The sequence below is a fragment of the Ranitomeya variabilis genome, chromosome 2, assembly GCF_051348905.1.
Source record: "Ranitomeya variabilis isolate aRanVar5 chromosome 2, aRanVar5.hap1, whole genome shotgun sequence".
NCBI lineage: Eukaryota > Metazoa > Chordata > Amphibia > Anura > Dendrobatidae > Ranitomeya > Ranitomeya variabilis.
The window spans coordinates 15,132,788-15,157,293 of NC_135233.1; the positions used below are offsets into that span (position 1 = coordinate 15,132,788).

Consider the following 24,506-nt stretch of genomic DNA (forward strand, 5'->3'; position numbering starts at 1 on the left):
AGGGGGAAAACACCTCCCATAGACGTCATGTGATGCTCTCTCTGCTGATAGGGACGGGCGCAGCACAGAACGCACACCCTGGACCACAGCGGGCATGCGCACGCCTAACATCCATTTTTGAAAGGATAACAGCGTCAGCCATCTTTTCAGGGGCTCACAGGGCTAGATGTCCGAATCCACCATAAAAGTGTATATCATAAATCATTGCACATATGTGAGATAGTAGTATCGGGACAAAACCAGGGTATGAATATACCACTGTACTCCAAATAACAAAGTGAAATAAGACATAAATTTACAATAATATAATAAGTGCATAAAGTGACCAGTGCATAGTGATATTTCTATTTATAATGCAAATACAAGAAAAACAATTACAAACATAGCATTCCAATCTTCTGAAACGGAACATCCATAGCTCCCATCTTTTTTCTTCTTTCGACACCAAGTTGCAAGGTGATCATATTTTATGGAGATAACAGACATCATACCGCCCAAATGATACCAATGGCCGTTGATATATAAGAAAACTAAAATAAAATGCAATAAACACACAGAAAAAACAATTAATAAAAACAAATTAAAATAGGATGGTGACCGTACTCAGGAACACAGAATACAACATGGGCAGAAACCTACCCAATGAATCATTAGCAACTATCTAATTTGCCTCCGCTGCACAGACGGAGAGGGGGGAGGATGTGGCATAATACAGATTCTAGGTATTTTAGAGGAAGGGGGCAAAGCTCAATTTTTCATTTAGCCCCTTGGGAGTTGTAGTATCAAGGGTGACAATCCACCTACACTCGTGTTGCGCAAGTACCTTGGCGATATTGCCACCCCTGATCCCTCCATGTATCTTCTCTATACCTCTTATGCTCAAACCTCTGGGGTCACTATCATGATATTTATGAAAATGTCTTGGCAGAGTTTTTAAAGCTGCCACATCACTTGCCTTTTTTACATTTTTCGCCGCACTGATGTCGCGTACATGTTCACGCGTCCGAATTCGTAACTCCCTAGATGTGAGACCCACATAAATAAGGGAGCAGGGGCATGTTGCATAGTAAACGACATAGGTCGTGCTACATGAAATGTAGTCTCTAATTTTAAACTCCCTGCTCCCATCTGAAGTCTTGAAGGTCCCACATCTAAGGATATTCGGACACGCGACACATGAGCCGCATGGATAACACCCTTGTCTTGGGCTACCCACATCCAGGAAATTCCTACTCTTGTTTTTAGCTACATAATGGCTTCTCACCAAATTGTCTTTTATATTTCTACCTCTCCGTTGGGTCATCAGAGGGAAGTCTGTCAAATGTGAGGCCAGTACTGCATCAGTCTGTAATACAGACCAGTGTCTGTTCAAAATCTCCCGGATGTGGTGCCACTGACAATTCGAAGTTGATATAAATCTGACCCCGGGATCGTCATTGCATTTAAACCTCCTTCCTGGTGCCAACAAATCCTCCCTCCGTGTAGACCTAGCTCTTCTATACCCCGCCCTGATGCTCCGGCGGCTGTAACCCCTTGCCCGGAAACGTTCCGTTAGAATGGCGGACTGTCTCTCAAAGCGGGCCTCTGTGGAGCATACCCGCCTGTTCCTCAAAAATTGTTCAACTGGGATGGCCTTAATAACGGAATAGTTGTGTGCCGAGGACGCATGTAACAATGAATTTACGGAAGTTTCCTTCCGATATAGATCCGTTTCAATGGAACCATCCTCGGCAACACATAACGTAATATCTAAAAAATCAATAGTGGTTTTGTGCCAAGAATAAGTAAATTTTAAGTTAAATGAATTTTGATTTAGCTCCTGCATAAATTTGGATAGGCTGGTCTCGCCACCGTTCCAGATCATCAGAACGTCATCAATGTAGCGAAACCAGCCCACCACTGGGTCTGCGGCACGTGCCCCGTCCCCCTGGAAGACACATCTCTCCCAGAACCCCAAAAAGAGGTTAGCGTATGACGGGGCACATGCCGCGCCCATTGCCGTACCTTGTAACTGTAAATAAAACTTATCTTTAAAAACAAAATAATTATGAGTTAAAATAAACTCCAATAACTCCAAAACAAATTCAATTAGATGTCCATCCCAGTTGGTACCCTCGAGGAAAAAACTTAGTGTTTGATGCTGGTTCGGCATCAGAGCCCTCTATCATATGTCACTAAGACATTGTATGTATCTTGTTTGGTTTACTATTTGGGCTGGGCTCTCTAGTAGGTGGAAGAGATCAGGAGCACATTTATATACATGTGCGTCTCCCTGTTGACCTGGCTATTATTACGTCCCTTTTTGTTGGTTGCCTCCTTGCTTTTGCGGGGTGCATATAGCACCTACCGCAGTATTTAAGGTTATTGTTGTTACATTTTTGTGGTACAAATATTGAATAAAAGTTTTAATTTTATATAAATAAGAATGTGGTCATGGATGTTTTTGCTCCGCTGTTTTATACCAATCTCTATTTGGAGCTATTCCTTTTTTCAGACACCCTGTGGGTGTGCTGAGGGAGCTGATGAGGTCTGCTCCCCACTATTACCTTTGATAGTGTTTCAGTTTTCTTCAATTAGACTAACAGGCATGTCTGACGCCAGAGCAGAGCAGTCACTGTACCTGCCGGAGATTCAGGGGCTCCACGTCAGCAGAGCAGCTCTAATTCTTCCAGGCTGCTCTGTTGATGGGGCAGAGCGGAAGAGAAGCCGCTGCTCTGTCGATGTCACGGTAGTGGAAGCAGCGGAATCGCCGGCAGGAGCGGACCGTGGCTGCTCTGTGCTGGCGGAGATCGGATAGCTGGCAACGTCCTGTCTGATAATTCTTAGTCTCATAGTAAAACATTAAATAGCCCTGGAGAACCCCTTCAAGCACTACACAGCTGTTATTTGGGAAACAAATGGCACTGATATGAAATGATCGCTGTCCATTTATAATCTTTTTTATCAGTGAATTCTGGAAACGCTGTAATGCATGCGAGCGGATGTAAGCTATCGGACTGACGGAGGATTCGGTAATGACCCACAAGTAACATTTGGTTTGTGTCGGCGCATCCTGGGCCCTGTGACTCTTCTATCTTTCTGTCCATGGAGCTTGTTTTCTGCAGGGCGAGTTGAAGTTTTCCTTGGAACAACTATAGGTGCAATGTTTCAATCGCTTTTTATTGCATCTTTCATTTGCAATTCTGTGGTTACGATTTATTTCTTTATGGCGTTTACCGTACGGGTTGAATGATTTTCTCATTTGATAGATCAGACATTTGAGGAAACGGAGATACCAAATTTATTTATTTTTTTGTCCCTATAGTGATTCACATCCTCATGTTAATGTTGATTTTGGGCATCACAACCTTTAATCACCTTCATGTAATCTCCGGCGAGGATGACATCTGCTGCGCCTCGCTGCAGACATTGGTGCTACTTCCAGTCCTACTCCCGGCCCTGACGGCCCCAGTACCGGTCACTCACGGCCCAGTCGCACCACTGACAAATGAGACGATCCTGTGCAGACACGACGGGGGTGCAATATCTAATGCATCCGTCACATCCCGAGCTCAGCCCTTCACCGCCCGCGCTGCTAATGAGCCGCTCTGTGCGTCCTCTCGCATGGAGCAAAGTGCGGCTAACGTCCCATTATGGGTCCTCAGCCCCGGCCTCTAATGGCGGCGATAATTCATCTTCAGTCCGCGCATTGAATAGAGACAGTAAATAAAGTGAATGAAGGAATGAGGAGCGGCCGTGATTCACGTCTGATGTATGGGCTGTGTGCTTCAAGACATTAGTCGGGACATTGATGGAGAATTTGTGGCTCCGAAAATAAAGGTTGTGTCAGTTTTTAGAAATACTCCAAGACCTCCGCTTGCAGTCATTGTCGTGGGATGGACACAGGTGCAAGAATCTCTACGAACAATGAAGACGGGATGACTGCAAGCCGAGATACGCATAACTTGGGGATTTTTTTTAGGATTATTATGAATAAACATTTGTATTTTTTTCTGGAAAACAGAAACCCACCTGAAAGGGTCTGGAGCAGGTTAACACCTGTCCATATGATCAGAGATAACTTACTGATCGCGGGGGGTGCTGGAACCCGAACTGATCCCGAGACCCAGATCCGCTAGGACTAGTCGGTCGGATCACGCCATTTTATGGATAGGTGATAACTTGGAACAAACCCATTGCTTGTCTTTTCTTATTTCCGTCCTGCTTTCTGCTCATCAGGAGAGGTGCGCTCTGCACGGAGATCAGGACCCCAGGTAACCGGGATTGATGGAGGCAGGGGCAGCGGATACCTGTAAGGACATGTTCATACGTTACAGATTTCCCTTGTGTATTTTGCATCTGAAACATTTGCAGGGTAATAACGTTCCTGCAAAGTGTGTGAGATGGAAACAAATGTCACTTGCACGGTGCAGACATTTTATGTGCAGCAAATGACGATTCAGAGGGGGAAAATCTGCAATGAAATTGGATTTCGCAACAAATACTCTGCAAATTAAAATCAGCGGCAAACACTCGACATGCGATCCTAGCCGGAGTGTGCAACCTAACGCGGAGATTTTACAGCAAAATTCCTTTATGAGCAGATTATGTTGCAGATTTAGGAAAGGTTTCATGGTCTGTAATGCAATGTGCACCACAGGAAACGTGCAGAAATCCCTCCTGACCCGCTGGTGTTGGATCAGGCCGGTGATTTTTTTTGCAAATCCGAATGGAAAATCTGCAGCGATTAAACTTTTCCCTTTACAGAACATTACAAAGAGTTCAGGATTTTCTATTGTGGATTTTAGTGGATGTAGTTGCGTCACCCAACGCTCTCCGGTCAGCATGGATCCGGCACCGCACGATGGCCGCTGTCTGCCAGTCCTACCTCCCGGCCAGCGGCCTGTACTGCAGCTCCCTCTCGAATTGCTCCGCAGTTAGTGTTCCCTGAATGGCCTCACAGCCGGGGTTGAACACGGAGTAGGCGCTCTTCTCTCCGCGCTTTCTTAGGCCCGGCCTGCGAGTTCCTTCATAAAGCCAATAGAACATGGAGAGAATGAAGTAAACCAGTCCAAACTCCAGCTCCACGAAGAGGCCCAGCAGGGCGAGCCACAGGAGGACCTTCACAAGAAGGACGGCTTTCCACAGAGAGGAGGCGCTGGGCTCGACATCACACTGTGACGCTTCTTCTGCCATCACCGGCATCCTCTGCAAAACCTGCAAGAAACAACATGAAATGATCACTTCTGCACAGTCTCATTATCATCACAGGCAGGATGACAATCTGGAAGAACGGTGCAGCCGGGTGAGCAGGGAGGCAGCAACGCGAGGACGGAGCTTACCACAACCTCGCCCCTCCGCCCAGCCATGTCCATCGGGCAAACCAGAGAGGATATGTGCAGATCGGGAGTAGTAGTACCACACCCTGTAGTAAGTATATAGTAATAGTACCACACCCTGTAGTAAGTATATAGTAATAGTATCGCACCCTGTAGTAAGTATATAGTAATAGTACCGCACCCTGTAGTAAGTATATAGTAATAGTACCGCACCCTGTAGTATATAGTAATAGTATCGCACCCTGTAGTATATAGTAATAGTATCGCACCCTGTAGTAAGTATATAGTAATAGTATCGCACCCTGTAGTAAGTATATAGTAATAGTATCGCACCCTGTAGTAAGTATATAGTAATAGTACCGCACCCTGTAGTAAGTATATAGTAATAGTATCGCACCCTGTAGTAAGTATATAGTAATAGTATCGCACCCTGTAGTATATAGTAATAGTATCGCACCCTGTAGTAAGTATATAGTAATAGTACCGCACCCTGTAGTAAGTATATAGTAATAGTATCGCACCCTGTAGTAAGTATATAGTAATAGTACCGCACCCTGTAGTAAGTATATAGTAATAGTACCGCACCCTGTAGTAAGTATATAGTAATAGTACCGCACCCTGTAGTAAGTATATAGTAATAGTACCGCACCCTGTAGTAAGTATATAGTAATAGTATCGCACCCTGTAGTAAGTATATAGTAATAGTATCGCACCCTGTAGTAAGTATATAGCAATAGTATCACACCCTGTAGTATATAGTAATAGTATCACACCCTGTAGTAAGTATATAGTAATAGTACCACAGCTTGTAGTAAGTATATAGTAATAGTACCGCACCCTGTAGTAAGTATATAGTAATAGTATCGCACCCTGTAGTAAGTATATAGTAATAGTATCGCACCCTGTAGTAAGTATATAGCAATAGTATCACACCCTGTAGTATATAGTAATAGTATCACACCCTGTAGTAAGTATATAGTAATAGTACCGCACCCTGTAGTAAGTATATAGTAATAGTACCGCACCCTGTAGTAAGTATATAGTAATAGTATCACACCCTGTAGTAAGTAGTAATAGTACCACACCCTGTAGTCAGTATATAGTAATAGTATCACACCCTGTAGTAAGTATATAGTAATAGTATCACACCCTGTAGTATATAGTAATAGTATCACACCCTGTAGTAAGTATATAGTAATAGTACCACACCCTGTAGTAAGTATATAGTAATAGTATCGCACCCTGTAGTAAGTATATAGTAATAGTACCGCACCCTGTAGTAAGTATATAGTAATAGTACCGCACCCTGTAGTAAGTAGTAATAGTATCACACCCTGTACTAAGTATATAGTAATAGTACCACACCCTGAAGTAAGTATATAGTAATAGTACCACACCCTGTAGTAAGTATATAGTAATAGTATCACACCCTGTAGTAAGTATATAGTAATAGTACCACACCCTGTAGTAAGTATATAGTAATAGTATCACACCCTGTAGTAAGTATATAGTAATAGTACCACACCCTGTAGTAAGTATATAGTAATAGTATCGCACCCTGTAGTAAGTATATAGTAATAGTACCACACCCTGTAGTAAGTATATAGTAATAGTATCACACCCTGTAGTAAGTATATAGTAATAGTACCACTCCCTGTAGTATATAGTAATAGTATCACACCCTGTAGTAAGTATATAGTAATAGTATCGCACCCTGTAGTAAGTATATAGTAATAGTACCACTCCCTGTAGTATATAGTAATAGTACCGCACCCTGTAGTAAGTATATAGTAATAGTATCGCACCCTGTAGTAAGTATATAGTAATAGTACCACTCCCTGTAGTATATAGTAATAGTATCACACCCTGTAGTAAGTATATAGTAATAGTATCACACCCTGTAGTAAGTATATAGTAATAGTACCGCACCCTGTAGTAAGTATATAGTAATAGTATCGCACCCTGTAGTAAGTATATAGTAATAGTACCGCACCCTGTAGTAAGTATATAGTAATAGTATCGCACCCTGTAGTAAGTATATAGTAATAGTACCACTCCCTGTAGTATATAGTAATAGTATCACACCCTGTAGTAAGTATATAGTAATAGTACCGCACCCTGTAGTAAGTATATAGTAATAGTACCACACCCTGTAGTAAGTATATAGTAATAGTACCGCACCCTGTAGTAAGTATATAGTAATAGTACCACTCCCTGTAGTAAGTATATAGTAATAGTATCACACCCTGTAGTAAGTATATAGTAATAGTACCGCACCCTGTAGTAAGTATATAGTAATAGTACCGCACCCTGTAGTATATAGTAATAGTATCACACCCTGTAGTAAGTAGTAATAGTACCACACCCTGTAGTAAGTATATAGTAATAGTATCACACCCTGTAGTAAGTAGTAATAGTACCACACCCTGTAGTCAGTATATAGTAATAGTATCACACCCTGTAGTAAGTATATAGTAATAGTATCACACCCTGTAGTAAGTATATAGTAATAGTATCACACCCTGTACTAAGTATATAGTAATAGTATCACACCCTGTAGTAAGTATATAGTAATAGTATCACACCCTGTAGTAAGTATATAGTAATAGTACCACACCCTGTAGTATATATAATAGTACCACACCCTGTAGTATATAGTAATAGTACCACACCTTGTAGTAAGTATATAGTAATAGTATCACACCCTGTAGTAAGTATATAGTATTAGTATCACACTCTGTAGTAAGTATATAGTAATAGTACCACACCCTGTAGTATATAGCAATAGTACCACACCCTGTAGTATATAGTAATAGTACCACACCCTGTAGTAAGTATATAGTAATAGTATCACACCCTGTAGTAAGTATATAGTAATAGTATCACACCCTGTAGTAAGTATATAGTAATAGTATCACACCCTGTAGTAAGTAGTAATAGTACCACACCCTGTAGTAAGTAGTAATAGTACCACACCCTGTAGTAAGTATATAGTAATAGTACCACACCCTGTAGTATATAGTAATAGTATCACACCCTGTAGTAAGTACATAGTAATAGTACCACACCCTGTAGTAAGTATATAGTAATAGTATCACACCCTGTAGTAAGTATATAGTAATAGTACCACACCCTGTAGTAAGTATATAGTAATAGTACCACACCCTGTAGTATATAGTAATAGTATCACACCCTGTAGTAAGTATATAGTAATAGTATCACACCCTGTAGTAAGTATATAGTAATAGTATCACACCCTGTACTAAGTATATAGTAATAGTACCACACCCTGTAGTAAGTATATAGTAATAGTATCACACCCTGTAGTAAGTATATAGTAATAGTACCACACCCTGTAGTAAGTATATAGTAATAGTATCACACCCTGTAGTAAGTATATAGTAATAGTACCACACCCTGAAGTATATAGTAATAGTACCACAACCTGTAGTAAGTATATAATAATAGTACCACACCCTGTAGTAAGTATATAGTAATAGTACCACACCCTGTAGTAAGTATATAGTAATAGTACCACACCCTGTAGTAAGTATATAGTAATAGTACCACACCCTGTAGTAAGTATATAGTAATAGTATCACACCCTGTAGTAAGAATATAGTAATAGTACCGCACCCTGTAGTAAGTATATAGTAATAGTACCGCACCCTGTAGTAAGTATATAGTAATAGTATCACACCCTGTAGTAAGTATATAGTAATAGTACCGCACCCTGTAGTATATAGTAATAGTATCACACCCTGTAGTAAGTATATAGTAATAGTACCACACCCTGTAGTAAGTATATAGTAATAGTACCACACCCTGTAGTAAGTAGTAATAGTACCACACCCTGTAGTAAGTATATAGTAATAGTACCACACCCTGTAGTAAGTATATAGTAATAGTATCACACCCTGTAGTAAGTATATAGTAATAGTACCACACCCTGTAGTAAGTATATAGTAATAGTACCACACCCTGTAGTAAGTATATAGTAATAGTACCACACCCTGTAGTATATAGTAATAGTATCACACCCTGTAGTAAGTATATAGTAATAGTACCACACCCTGTAGTAAGTATATAGTAATAGTACCACACCCTGTAGTATATAGTAATAGTATCACACCCTGTAGTAAGTATATAGTAATAGTACCACACCCTGTAGTAAGTATATAGTAATAGTACCGCACCCTGTAGTATATAGTAATAGTACCACACCCTGTAGTAAGTATATAGTAATAGTACCACAGCTTGTAGTAAGTATATAGTAATAGTACCGCACCCTGTAGTATATAGTAATAGTACCACACCCTGTAGTAAGTATATAGTAATAGTACCACACCCTGTAGTAAGTATATAGTAATAGTACCACACCCTGTAGTAAGTAGTAATAGTACCACACCCTGTAGTAAGTATATAGTAATAGTACCACACCCTGTAGTAAGTATATAGTAATAGTATCACACCCTGTAGTAAGTATATAGTAATAGTACCACACCCTGTAGTAAGTATATAGTAATAGTATCACACCCTGTAGTATATAGTAATAGTATCACACCCTGTAGTAAGTATATAGTAATAGTACCACACCCTGTAGTAAGTATATAGTAATAGTACCACACCCTGTAGTAAGTAGTAATAGTACCACACCCTGTAGTAAGTATATAGTAATAGTACCACACCCTGTAGTAAGTATATAGTAATAGTATCACACCCTGTAGTAAGTATATAGTAATAGTATCACACCCTGAAGTATATAGTAATAGTACCACACCCTGTAGTAAGTATATAGTAGTAGTACCACACCCTGTAGTAAGTATATAGTAATAGTATCACACCCTGTAGTATATAGTAATAGTATCGCACCCTGTAGTAAGTATATAGTAATAGTACCACACCCTGTAGTAAGTATATAGTAATAGTACCACACCCTGTAGTAAGTATATAGTAATAGTACCACACCCTGTAGTAAGTATATAGAAATAGTACCGCACCCTGTAGTAAGTATATAGTAATACTACCGCACCCTGTAGTAAGTATATAGTAATAGTACCGCACCCTGTAGTAAGTATATAGTAATAGTACCGCACCCTGTAGTATATAGTAATAGTACCACACCCTGTAGTAAGTAGTAATAGTATCACACCCTGTAGTAAGTATATAGTAATAGTATCACACCCTGTAGTAAGTATATAGTAATAGTACCACACCCTGTAGTAAGTATATAGTAATAGTACCACACCCTGTAGTAAGTATATAGTAATAGTATCACACCCTGTAGTAAGTATATAGTAATAGTATCACACCCTGTAGTAAGTATATAGTAATAGTACCACACCCTGTAGTATATAGTAATAGTACCACACCCTGTAGTAAGTATATAGTAATAGTACCACACCCTGTAGTAAGTATATAGTAATAGTGCCACACCCTGTAGTAAGTATATAGTAATAGTATCACACCCTGTAGTAAGTATATAGTAATAGTACCACACCCTGTAGTAAATATATAGTAATAGTATCACACCCTGTAGTAAGTATATAGTAATAGTACCACACCCTGTAGTATATAGTAATAGTACCACACCCTGTAGTAAGTATATAGTAATAGTATCACACCCTGTAGTAAGTATATAGTAATAGTATCACACCCTGTAGTAAGTATATAGTAATAGTACCACACCCTGTAGTAAGTATATAGTAATAGTACCACACCCTGTAGTAAGTATATAGTAATAGTATCACACCCTGTAGTAAGTATATAGTAATAGTATCACACCCTGTAGTAAGTATATAGTAATAGTACCACACCCTGTAGTATATAGTAATAGTACCACACCCTGTAGTAAGTATATAGTAATAGTACCACACCCTGTAGTAAGTATATAGTAATAGTGCCACACCCTGTAGTAAGTATATAGTAATAGTACCACACCCTGTAGTAAGTATATAGTAATAGTATCACACCCTGTAGTAAGTATATAGTAATAGTACCACACCCTGTAGTATATAGTAATAGTACCACACCCTGTAGTAAGTATATAGTAATAGTATCACACCCTGTAGTAAGTATATAGTAATAGTATCACACCCTGTAGTAAGTATATAGTAATAGTACCACACCCTGTAGTATATAGTAATAGCACCACACCCTGTAGTAAGTATATAGTAATAGTATCACACCCTGTAGTAAGTATATAGTAATAGTACCACACCCTGTAGTATATAGTAATAGTACCACACCCTGTAGTAAGTATATAGTAATAGTGCCACACCCTGTAGTAAGTATATAGTAATAGTACCACACCCTGTAGTTAGTATATAGTAATAGTGCCACACCCTGTAGTAAGTATATAGTAATAGTACCACACCCTGTAGTAAGTATATAGTAATAGTACCACACCCCGTAGTATATAGTAATAGTACCACACCCTGTAGTTAGTATATAGTAATAGTGCCACACCCTGTAGTAAGTATATAGTAATAGTACCACACCCTGTAGTAAGTATACAGTAATAGTACCACACCCTGTAGTAAGTATATAGTAATAGTACCACACCCTGTAGTAAGTATATAGTAATAGTACCACACCCTGTAGTAAGTATATAGTAATAGTACCACACCCTGTAGTAAGTATATAGTAATAGTGCCACACCCTGTAGTAAGTATATAGTAATAGTATCACACCCTGTAGTAAGTATATAGTAATAGTATCGCACCCTGTAGTAAGTAGTAATAGTACCACACCCTGTAGTAAGTATATAGTAATAGTACCACACCCTGTAGTAAGTATATAGTAATAGTGCCACACCCTGTAGTAAGTATATAGTAATAGTACCACACCCTGTAGTAAGTATATAGTAATAGTACCACACCCTGTAGTAAGTATATAGTAATAGTATCGCACCCTGTAGTAAGTATATAGTAATAGTACCACTCCCTGTAGTATATAGTAATAGTATCACACCCTGTAGTAAGTATATAGTAATAGTACCACAGCTTGTAGTAAGTATATAGTAATAGTACCACACCCTGTAGTAAGTATACAGTAATAGTACCACACCCTGTAGTAAGTATATAGTAATAGTACCACACCCTGTAGTAAGTATATAGTAATAGTATCACACCCTGTAGTAAGTATATAGTAATAGTATCACACCCTGTAGTAAGTATATAGTAATAGTACCACACCCTGTAGTAAGTATATAGTAATAGTACCACACCCTGTAGTAAGTATATAGTAATAGTATCACACCCTGTAGTAAGTATATAGTAATAGTACCACACCCTGTAGTAAGTATATAGTAATAGTATCACACCCTGTAGTAAGTATATAGTAATAGTACCACACCCTGTAGTAAGTATATAGTAATAGTATCACACCCTGTAGTAAGTATATAGTAATAGTACCACACCCTGTAGTAAGTATATAGTAATAGTATCGCACCCTGTAGTAAGTATATAGTAATAGTACCACTCCCTGTAGTATATAGTAATAGTATCACACCCTGTAGTAAGTATATAGTAATAGTACCACAGCTTGTAGTAAGTATATAGTAATAGTACCACACCCTGTAGTAAGTATACAGTAATAGTACCGCACCCTGTAGTAAGTATATAGTAATAGTACCACTCCCTGTAGTAAGTATATAGTAATAGTATCACACCCTGTAGTAAGTATATAGTAATAGTACCGCACCCTGTAGTAAGTATATAGTAATAGTACCGCACCCTGTAGTAAGTATATAGTAATAGTATCACACCCTGTAGTAAGTAGTAATAGTACCACACCCTGTAGTCAGTATATAGTAATAGTATCACACCCTGTAGTAAGTATATAGTAATAGTATCACACCCTGTAGTATATAGTAATAGTATCACACCCTGTAGTAAGTATATAGTAATAGTACCACACCCTGTAGTAAGTATATAGTAATAGTATCGCACCCTGTAGTAAGTATATAGTAATAGTACCGCACCCTGTAGTAAGTATATAGTAATAGTACCGCACCCTGTAGTAAGTATATAGTAATAGTACCACACCCTGTAGTAAGTATATAGTAATAGTACCGCACCCTGTAGTAAGTAGTAATAGTATCACACCCTGTACTAAGTATATAGTAATAGTACCACACCCTGAAGTAAGTATATAGTAATAGTACCACACCCTGTAGTAAGTATATAGTAATAGTATCACACCCTGTAGTAAGTATATAGTAATAGTACCACACCCTGTAGTAAGTATATAGTAATAGTATCACACCCTGTAGTAAGTATATAGTAATAGTACCACACCCTGTAGTAAGTATATAGTAATAGTATCGCACCCTGTAGTAAGTATATAGTAATAGTACCACTCCCTGTAGTATATAGTAATAGTATCACACCCTGTAGTAAGTATATAGTAATAGTATCGCACCCTGTAGTAAGTATATAGTAATAGTACCACTCCCTGTAGTATATAGTAATAGTACCGCACCCTGTAGTAAGTATATAGTAATAGTATCGCACCCTGTAGTAAGTATATAGTAATAGTACCACTCCCTGTAGTATATAGTAATAGTATCACACCCTGTAGTAAGTATATAGTAATAGTATCACACCCTGTAGTAAGTATATAGTAATAGTACCGCACCCTGTAGTAAGTATATAGTAATAGTATCGCACCCTGTAGTAAGTATATAGTAATAGTACCGCACCCTGTAGTAAGTATAAAGTAATAGTATCGCACCCTGTAGTAAGTATATAGTAATAGTACCACTCCCTGTAGTATATAGTAATAGTATCACACCCTGTAGTAAGTATATAGTAATAGTACCGCACCCTGTAGTAAGTATATAGTAATAGTACCACACCCTGTAGTAAGTATATAGTAATAGTACCGCACCCTGTAGTAAGTATATAGTAATAGTACCACTCCCTGTAGTAAGTATATAGTAATAGTATCACACCCTGTAGTAAGTATATAGTAATAGTACCGCACCCTGTAGTAAGTATATAGTAATAGTACCGCACCCTGTAGTATATAGTAATAGTATCACACCCTGTAGTAAGTAGTAATAGTACCACACCCTGTAGTAAGTATATAGTAATAGTATCACACCCTGTAGTAAGTAGTAATAGTACCACACCCTGTAGTCAGTATATAGTAATAGTATCACACCCTGTAGTAAGTATATAGTAATAGTATCACACCCTGTAGTAAGTATATAGTAATAGTATCACACCCTGTACTAAGTATATAGTAATAGTATCACACCCTGTAGTAAGTATATAGTAATAGTATCACACCCTGTAGTAAGTATATAGTAATAGTACCACACCCTGTAGTATATAGTAATAGTACCACACCCTGTAGTATATAGTAATAGTACCACACCTTGTAGTAAGTATATAGTAATAGTATCACACCCTGTAGTAAGTATATAGTATTAGTATCACACTCTGTAGTAAGTATATAGTAATAGTACCACACCCTGTAGTATATAGCAATAGTACCACACCCTGTAGTATATAGTAATAGTACCACACCCTGTAGTAAGTATATAGTAATAGTATCACACCCTGTAGTAAGTATATAGTAATAGTATCACACCCTGTAGTAAGTATATAGTAATAGTATCACACCCTGTAGTAAGTAGTAATAGTACCACACCCTGTAGTAAGTAGTAATAGTACCACACCCTGTAGTAAGTATATAGTAATAGTACCACACCCTGTAGTATATAGTAATAGTATCACACCCTGTAGTAAGTATATAGTAATAGTACCACACCCTGTAGTAAGTATATAGTAATAGTATCACACCCTGTAGTAAGTATATAGTAATAGTACCACACCCTGTAGTAAGTATATAGTAATAGTACCACACCCTGTAGTATATAGTAATAGTATCACACCCTGTAGTAAGTATATAGTAATAGTATCACACCCTGTAGTAAGTATATAGTAATAGTATCACACCCTGTACTAAGTATATAGTAATAGTACCACACCCTGTAGTAAGTATATAGTAATAGTATCACACCCTGTAGTAAGTATATAGTAATAGTACCACACCCTGTAGTAAGTATATAGTAATAGTATCACACCCTGTAGTAAGTATATAGTAATAGTACCACACCCTGAAGTATATAGTAATAGTATCACACCCTGTAGTAAGTATATAGTAATAGTATCACACCCTGTACTAAGTATATAGTAATAGTACCACACCCTGTAGTAAGTATATAGTAATAGTACCACACCCTGTAGTAAGTATATAGTAATAGTACCACACCCTGTAGTAAGTATATAGTAATAGTATCACACCCTGTAGTAAGAATATAGTAATAGTACCGCACCCTGTAGTAAGTATATAGTAATAGTACCGCACCCTGTAGTAAGTATATAGTAATAGTATCACACCCTGTAGTAAGTATATAGTAATAGTACCGCACCCTGTAGTATATAGTAATAGTATCACACCCTGTAGTAAGTATATAGTAATAGTACCACACCCTGTAGTAAGTATATAGTAATAGTACCACACCCTGTAGTAAGTAGTAATAGTACCACACCCTGTAGTAAGTATATAGTAATAGTACCACACCCTGTAGTAAGTATATAGTAATAGTATCACACCCTGTAGTAAGTATATAGTAATAGTACCACACCCTGTAGTAAGTATATAGTAATAGTACCACACCCTGTAGTAAGTATATAGTAATAGTACCACACCCTGTAGTATATAGTAATAGTATCACACCCTGTAGTAAGTATATAGTAATAGTACCACACCCTGTAGTAAGTATATAGTAATAGTACCACACCCTGTAGTATATAGTAATAGTATCACACCCTGTAGTAAGTATATAGTAATAGTACCACACCCTGTAGTAAGTATATAGTAATAGTACCGCACCCTGTAGTATATAGTAATAGTACCACACCCTGTAGTAAGTATATAGTAATAGTACCACAGCTTGTAGTAAGTATATAGTAATAGTACCGCACCCTGTAGTATATAGTAATAGTACCACACCCTGTAGTAAGTATATAGTAATAGTACCACACCCTGTAGTAAGTATATAGTAATAGTACCACACCCTGTAGTAAGTAGTAATAGTACCACACCCTGTAGTAAGTATATAGTAATAGTACCACACCCTGTAGTAAGTATATAGTAATAGTATCACACCCTGTAGTAAGTATATAGTAATAGTACCACACCCTGTAGTAAGTATATAGTAATAGTATCACACCCTGTAGTAAGTATATAGTAATAGTACCACACCCTGTAGTAAGTATATAGTAATAGTACCACACCCTGTAGTAAGTATATAGTAATAGTACCACACCCTGTAGTATATAGTAATAGTATCACACCCTGTAGTAAGTATATAGTAATAGTACCACACCCTGTAGTAAGTATATAGTAATAGTACCACACCCTGTAGTAAGTAGTAATAGTACCACACCCTGTAGTAAGTATATAGTAATAGTACCACACCCTGTAGTAAGTATATAGTAATAGTATCACACCCTGTAGTAAGTATATAGTAATAGTATCACACCCTGAAGTATATAGTAATAGTACCACACCCTGTAGTAAGTATATAGTAGTAGTACCACACCCTGTAGTAAGTATATAGTAATAGTATCACACCCTGTAGTATATAGTAATAGTATCGCACCCTGTAGTAAGTATATAGTAATAGTACCACACCCTGTAGTAAGTATATAGTAATAGTACCACACCCTGTAGTAAGTATATAGTAATAGTACCACACCCTGTAGTAAGTATATAGAAATAGTACCGCACCCTGTAGTAAGTATATAGTAATACTACCGCACCCTGTAGTAAGTATATAGTAATAGTACCGCACCCTGTAGTAAGTATATAGTAATAGTACCGCACCCTGTAGTATATAGTAATAGTACCACACCCTGTAGTAAGTAGTAATAGTATCACACCCTGTAGTAAGTATATAGTAATAGTATCACACCCTGTAGTAAGTATATAGTAATAGTACCACACCCTGTAGTAAGTATATAGTAATAGTATCACACCCTGTAGTAAGTATATAGTAATAGTGCCACACCCTGTAGTAAGTATATAGTAATAGTATCACACCCTGTAGTAAGTATATAGTAATAGTACCACACCCTGTAGTAAGTATATAGTAATAGTACCACACCCTGTAGTAAGTATATAGTAATAGTATCACACCCTGTAGTAAGTATATAGTAATAGTATCACACCCTGTAGTAAGTATATAGTAATAGTACCACACCCTGTAGTATATAGTAATAGTACCACACCCTGTAGTAAGTATATAGTAATAGTACCACACCCTGTAGTAAGTATATAGTAATAGTGCCACACCCTGTAGTAAGTATATAGTAATAGTATCACACCCTGTAGTAAGTATATAGTAATAGTACCACACCCTGTAGTAAATATATAGTAATAGTATCACACCCTGTAGTAAGTATATAGTAATAGTACCACACCCTGTAGTATATAGTAATAGTACCACACCCTGTAGTAAGTATATAGTAATAGTATCACACCCTGTAGTAAGTATATAGTAATAGTATCACACCCTGTAGTATATAGTAATAGCACCACACCCTGTAGTAAGTATATAGTAATAGTATCACACCCTGTAGTAAGTATATAGTAATAGTACCACACCCTGTAGTATATAGTAATAGTACCACACCCTGTAGTAAGTATATAGTAATAGTGCCACACCCTGTAGTAAGTATATAGTAATAGTACCACACCCCGTAGTATATAGTAATAGTACCACACCCTGTAGTTAGTATATAGTAATAGTGCCACACCCTGTAGTAAGTATATAGTAATAGTACCACACCCTGTAGTAAGTATATAGTAATAGTACCACACCCCGTAGTATATAGTAATAGTACCACACCCTGTAGTTAGTATATAGTAATAGTGCCACACCCTGTAGTAAGTATATAGTAATAGTACCACACCCTGTAGTAAGTATACAGTAATAGTACCACACCCTGTAGTAAGTATATAGTAATAGTACCACACCCTGTAGTAAGTATATAGTAATAGTACCACACCCTGTAGTAAGTATATAGTAATAGTATCACACCCTGTAGTAAGTATATAGTAATAGTATCACACCCTGTAGTAAGTATATAGTAATAGTGCCACACCCTGTAGTAAGTATATAGTAATAGTATCACACCCTGTAGTAAGTATATAGTAATAGTATCGCACCCTGTAGTAAGTAGTAATAGTACCACACCCTGTAGTAAGTATATAGTAATAGTACCACACCCTGTAGTAAGTATATAGTAATAGTGCCACACCCTGTAGTAAGTATATAGTAATAGTACCACACCCTGTAGTAAGTATATAGTAATAGTGCCACACCCTGTAGTAAGTATATAGTAATAGTACCACACCCTGTAGTAAGTATATAGTAATAGTACCACACCCTGTAGTAAGTATATAGTAATAGCACCACACCCTGTAGTAAGTATATAGTAATAGTACCGCACCCTGTAGTAAGTATATAGTAATAGTACCACACCCTGTAGTAAGTATATAGTAATAGTACCACACCCTGTAGTAAGTATATAGTAATAGTACAACACCCTGTAGTAAGTATATAGTAATAGTACCACACCCTGTAGTATATAGTAATAGTATCACACCCTGTAGTAAGTATATAGTAATCGTACCACACCCTGTAGTAAGTATATAGTAATAGTATCACACCTTGTAGTAAGTATATAGTAATAGTACCACACCCTGTAGTAAGTATATAGTAATCGTACCACACCCTGTAGTAAGTATATAGTAATAGTATCACACCCCGTAGTAAGTATATAGTAATAGTACCACACCCTGTAGTAAGTATATAGTAATAGTACCACACCCTGTAGTAAGTATATAGTAATAGTATCACACCCTGTAGTATATAGTAATAGTATCACACCCTGTAGTAAGTATATAGTAATAGTATCGCACCCTGCAGTAAGTATATAGTAATAGTACCACACCCTGTAGTAAGTATATAGTAATAGTATCACACCCTGTAGTATATAGTAATAGTACCACACCCTGTAGTATATAGTAATAGTATCACACCCTGTAGTAAGTATATAGTAATAGTACCACACCCTGAAGTATATAGTAATAGTACCGCACCCTGTAGTAAGTATATAGTAATAGTACAACACCCTGTAGTAAGTATATAGTAATAGTATCACACCCTGTAGTAAGTATATAGTAATAGTACCACACCCTGTAGTAAGTATATAGTAATAGTACCACACCCTGTAGTATATAGTAATAGTATCACACCCTGTAGTAAGTATATAGTAATAGTATCACACCCTGTAGTAAGTATATAGTAATAGTACCGCACCCTGTAGTAAGTATATAGTAATAGTACCGCACCCTGTAGTAAGTATATAGTAATAGTATCACACCCTGTAGTAAGTATATAGTAATAGTACCACACCCTGTAGTATATAGTAATAGTATCACACCCTGTAGTAAGTATATAGTAATAGTACCACACCCTGTAGTAAGTATATAGTAATAGTACCACACCCTGTAGTTAGTATATAGTAATAGTACCACACCCTGAAGTAAGTATATAGTAATAGTACCACACCCCGTAGTATATAGTAATAGTACCACACCCTGTAGTAAGTATATAGTAATAGTACCACACCCTGTAGTAAGTATATAGTAATAGTACCACACCCTGTAGTATATAGTAATAGTATCACACCCTGTAGTAAGTATATAGTAATAGTACCACACCCTGTAGTAAGTATATAGTAATAGTACCACACCCTGTAGTTAGTATATAGTAATAGTACCACACCCTGAAGTAAGTATATAGTAATAGTACCACACCCCGTAGTATATAGTAATAGTACCACACCCTGTAGTTAGTATATAGTAATAGTGCCACACCCTGTAGTAAGTATATAGTAATAGTACCACACCCTGTAGTATATAGTAATAGTACCACACCCTGTAGTAAGTATATAGTAATAGTACCACACCCTGTAGTAAGTATATAGTAATAGTGCCACACCCTGTAGTAAGTATATAGTAATAGTGCCACACCCTGTAGTAAGTATATAGTAATAGTACCACACCCTGTAGTAAGTATATAGTAATAGTATCACACCCTGTAGTAAGTATATAGTAATAGTACCACACCCTGTAGTAAGTATATAGTAATAGTACCACACCCTGTAGTAAGTATATAGTAATAGTACCACACCCTGTAGTAAGTATATAGTAATAGTATCACACCCTGTAGTAAGAATATAGTAATAGTACCGCACCCTGTAGTAAGTATATAGTAATAGTACCGCACCCTGTAGTAAGTATATAGTTATAGTATCACACCCTGTAGTAAGTATATAGTAATAGTACCACACCCTGTAGTAAGTATATAGTAATAGTACCACACCCTGTAGTAAGTATATAGTAATAGTACCACACCCTGTAGTAAGTATATAGTAATAGTACCACACCCTGTAGTATATAGTAATAGTATCACACCCTGTAGTAAGTATATAGTAATAGTACCACACCCTGTAGTAAGTATATAGTAATAGTACCACACCCTGTAGTTAGTATATAGTAATAGTACCACACCCTGAAGTAAGTATATAGTAATAGTACCACACCCCGTAGTATATAGTAATAGTACCACACCCTGTAGTTAGTATATAGTAATAGTGCCACACCCTGTAGTAAGTATATAGTAATAGTACCACACCCTGTAGTATATAGTAATAGTACCACACCCTGTAGTAAGTATATAGTAATAGTGCCACACCCTGTAGTAAGTATATAGTAATAGTGCCACACCCTGTAGTAAGTATATAGTAATAGTACCACACCCTGTAGTAAGTATATAGTAATAGTACCACACCCTGTAGTAAGAATATAGTAATAGTACCACACCCTGTAGTAAGAATATAGTAATAGTACCACACCTTGTAGTATATAGTAATAGTACCACACCCTGTAGTAAGTATATAGTAATAGTGCCACACCCTGTAGTAAGTATATAGTAATAGTGCCACACCCTGTAGTAAGTATATAGTAATAGTATCACACCCTGTAGTAAGTATATAGTAATAGTATCGCACCCTGTAGTAAGTATATAGTAATAGTACCACTCCCTGTAGTATATAGTAATAGTATCACACCCTGTAGTAAGTATATAGTAATAGTACCACAGCTTGTAGTAAGTATATAGTAATAGTACCACACCCTGTAGTAAGTATACAGTAATAGTACCACACCCTGTAGTAAGTATATAGTAATAGTACCACACCCTGTAGTAAGTATATAGTAATAGTATCACACCCTGTAGTAAGTATATAGTAATAGTATCACACCCTGTAGTAAGTATATAGTAATAGTATCACACCCTGTAGTAAGTATATAGTAATAGTATCACACCCTGTAGTAAGTATATAGTAATAGTACCACACCCTGTAGTAAGTATATAGTAATAGTACCACACCCTGTAGTAAGTATATAGTAATAGTATCACACCCTGTAGTAAGTATATAGTAATAGTACCACACCCTGTAGTAAGTATATAGTAATAGTATCACACCCTGTAGTAAGTATATAGTAATAGTACCACACCCTGTAGTAAGTATATAGTAATAGTATCACACCCTGTAGTAAGTATATAGTAATAGTACCACACCCTGTAGTAAGTATATAGTAATAGTATCGCACCCTGTAGTAAGTATATAGTAATAGTACCACTCCCTGTAGTATATAGTAATAGTATCACACCCTGTAGTAAGTATATAGTAATAGTACCACAGCTTGTAGTAAGTATATAGTAATAGTACCACACCCTGTAGTAAGTATACAGTAATAGTACCGCACCCTGTAGTAAGTATATAGTAATAGTACCACTCCCTGTAGTAAGTATATAGTAATAGTATCACACCCTGTAGTAAGTATATAGTAATAGTACCGCACCCTGTAGTAAGTATATAGTAATAGTACCGCACCCTGTAGTAAGTATATAGTAATAGTATCACACCCTGTAGTAAGTAGTAATAGTACCACACCCTGTAGTCAGTATATAGTAATAGTATCACACCCTGTAGTAAGTATATAGTAATAGTATCACACCCTGTAGTATATAGTAATAGTATCACACCCTGTAGTAAGTATATAGTAATAGTACCACACCCTGTAGTAAGTATATAGTAATAGTATCGCACCCTGTAGTAAGTATATAGTAATAGTACCGCACCCTGTAGTAAGTATATAGTAATAGTACCGCACCCTGTAGTAAGTATATAGTAATAGTACCACACCCTGTAGTAAGTATATAGTAATAGTACCGCACCCTGTAGTAAGTAGTAATAGTATCACACCCTGTACTAAGTATATAGTAATAGTACCACACCCTGAAGTAAGTATATAGTAATAGTACCACACCCTGTAGTAAGTATATAGTAATAGTATCACACCCTGTAGTAAGTATATAGTAATAGTACCACACCCTGTAGTAAGTATATAGTAATAGTATCACACCCTGTAGTAAGTATATAGTAATAGTACCACACCCTGTAGTAAGTATATAGTAATAGTATCGCACCCTGTAGTAAGTATATAGTAATAGTACCACTCCCTGTAGTATATAGTAATAGTATCACACCCTGTAGTAAGTATATAGTAATAGTATCGCACCCTGTAGTAAGTATATAGTAATAGTACCACTCCCTGTAGTATATAGTAATAGTACCGCACCCTGTAGTAAGTATATAGTAATAGTATCGCACCCTGTAGTAAGTATATAGTAATAGTACCACTCCCTGTAGTATATAGTAATAGTATCACACCCTGTAGTAAGTATATAGTAATAGTATCACACCCTGTAGTAAGTATATAGTAATAGTACCGCACCCTGTAGTAAGTATATAGTAATAGTATCGCACCCTGTAGTAAGTATATAGTAATAGTACCGCACCCTGTAGTAAGTATAAAGTAATAGTATCGCACCCTGTAGTAAGTATATAGTAATAGTACCACTCCCTGTAGTATATAGTAATAGTATCACACCCTGTAGTAAGTATATAGTAATAGTACCGCACCCTGTAGTAAGTATATAGTAATAGTACCACACCCTGTAGTAAGTATATAGTAATAGTACCGCACCCTGTAGTAAGTATATAGTAATAGTACCACTCCCTGTAGTAAGTATATAGTAATAGTATCACACCCTGTAGTAAGTATATAGTAATAGTACCGCACCCTGTAGTAAGTATATAGTAATAGTACCGCACCCTGTAGTATATAGTAATAGTATCACACCCTGTAGTAAGTAGTAATAGTACCACACCCTGTAGTAAGTATATAGTAATAGTATCACACCCTGTAGTAAGTAGTAATAGTACCACACCCTGTAGTCAGTATATAGTAATAGTATCACACCCTGTAGTAAGTATATAGTAATAGTATCACACCCTGTAGTAAGTATATAGTAATAGTATCACACCCTGTACTAAGTATATAGTAATAGTATCACACCCTGTAGTAAGTATATAGTAATAGTATCACACCCTGTAGTAAGTATATAGTAATAGTACCACACCCTGTAGTATATAGTAATAGTACCACACCCTGTAGTATATAGTAATAGTACCACACCTTGTAGTAAGTATATAGTAATAGTATCACACCCTGTAGTAAGTATATAGTATTAGTATCACACTCTGTAGTAAGTATATAGTAATAGTACCACACCCTGTAGTATATAGCAATAGTACCACACCCTGTAGTATATAGTAATAGTACCACACCCTGTAGTAAGTATATAGTAATAGTATCACACCCTGTAGTAAGTATATAGTAATAGTATCACACCCTGTAGTAAGTATATAGTAATAGTATCACACCCTGTAGTAAGTAGTAATAGTACCACACCCTGTAGTAAGTAGTAATAGTACCACACCCTGAAGTATATAGTAATAGTACCACACCCTGTAGTATATAGTAATAGTATCACACCCTGTAGTAAGTATATAGTAATAGTACCACACCCTGTAGTAAGTATATAGTAATAGTATCACACCCTGTAGTAAGTATATAGTAATAGTACCACACCCTGTAGTAAGTATATAGTAATAGTACCACACCCTG

At 36.9% G+C, this 24,506-nt stretch overlaps 1 protein-coding gene across 4 annotated transcripts in view; it reads right to left on the minus strand.

Annotated features, from left to right (window-relative positions):
• Positions 1 to 2,590: 2,590 nt before the first annotated feature.
• SAYSD1 (SAYSVFN motif domain containing 1) overlaps positions 2,591 to 24,506 on the minus strand; it is a 59,901-nt gene continuing 37,985 nt past the window's right edge. For 3 of the 4 annotated variants that reach the window (XM_077282041.1, XM_077282040.1, XM_077282043.1), the window contains exon 3: positions 2,591 to 5,196. In XM_077282041.1, the coding sequence (XP_077138156.1) occupies positions 4,864 to 5,196 (333 nt within the window). In that variant the 3' untranslated portion in view covers positions 2,591 to 4,863. The remainder of the gene's footprint in view (positions 5,197 to 24,506) is intronic. The other variant, XM_077282042.1, reaches the window with a different exon arrangement.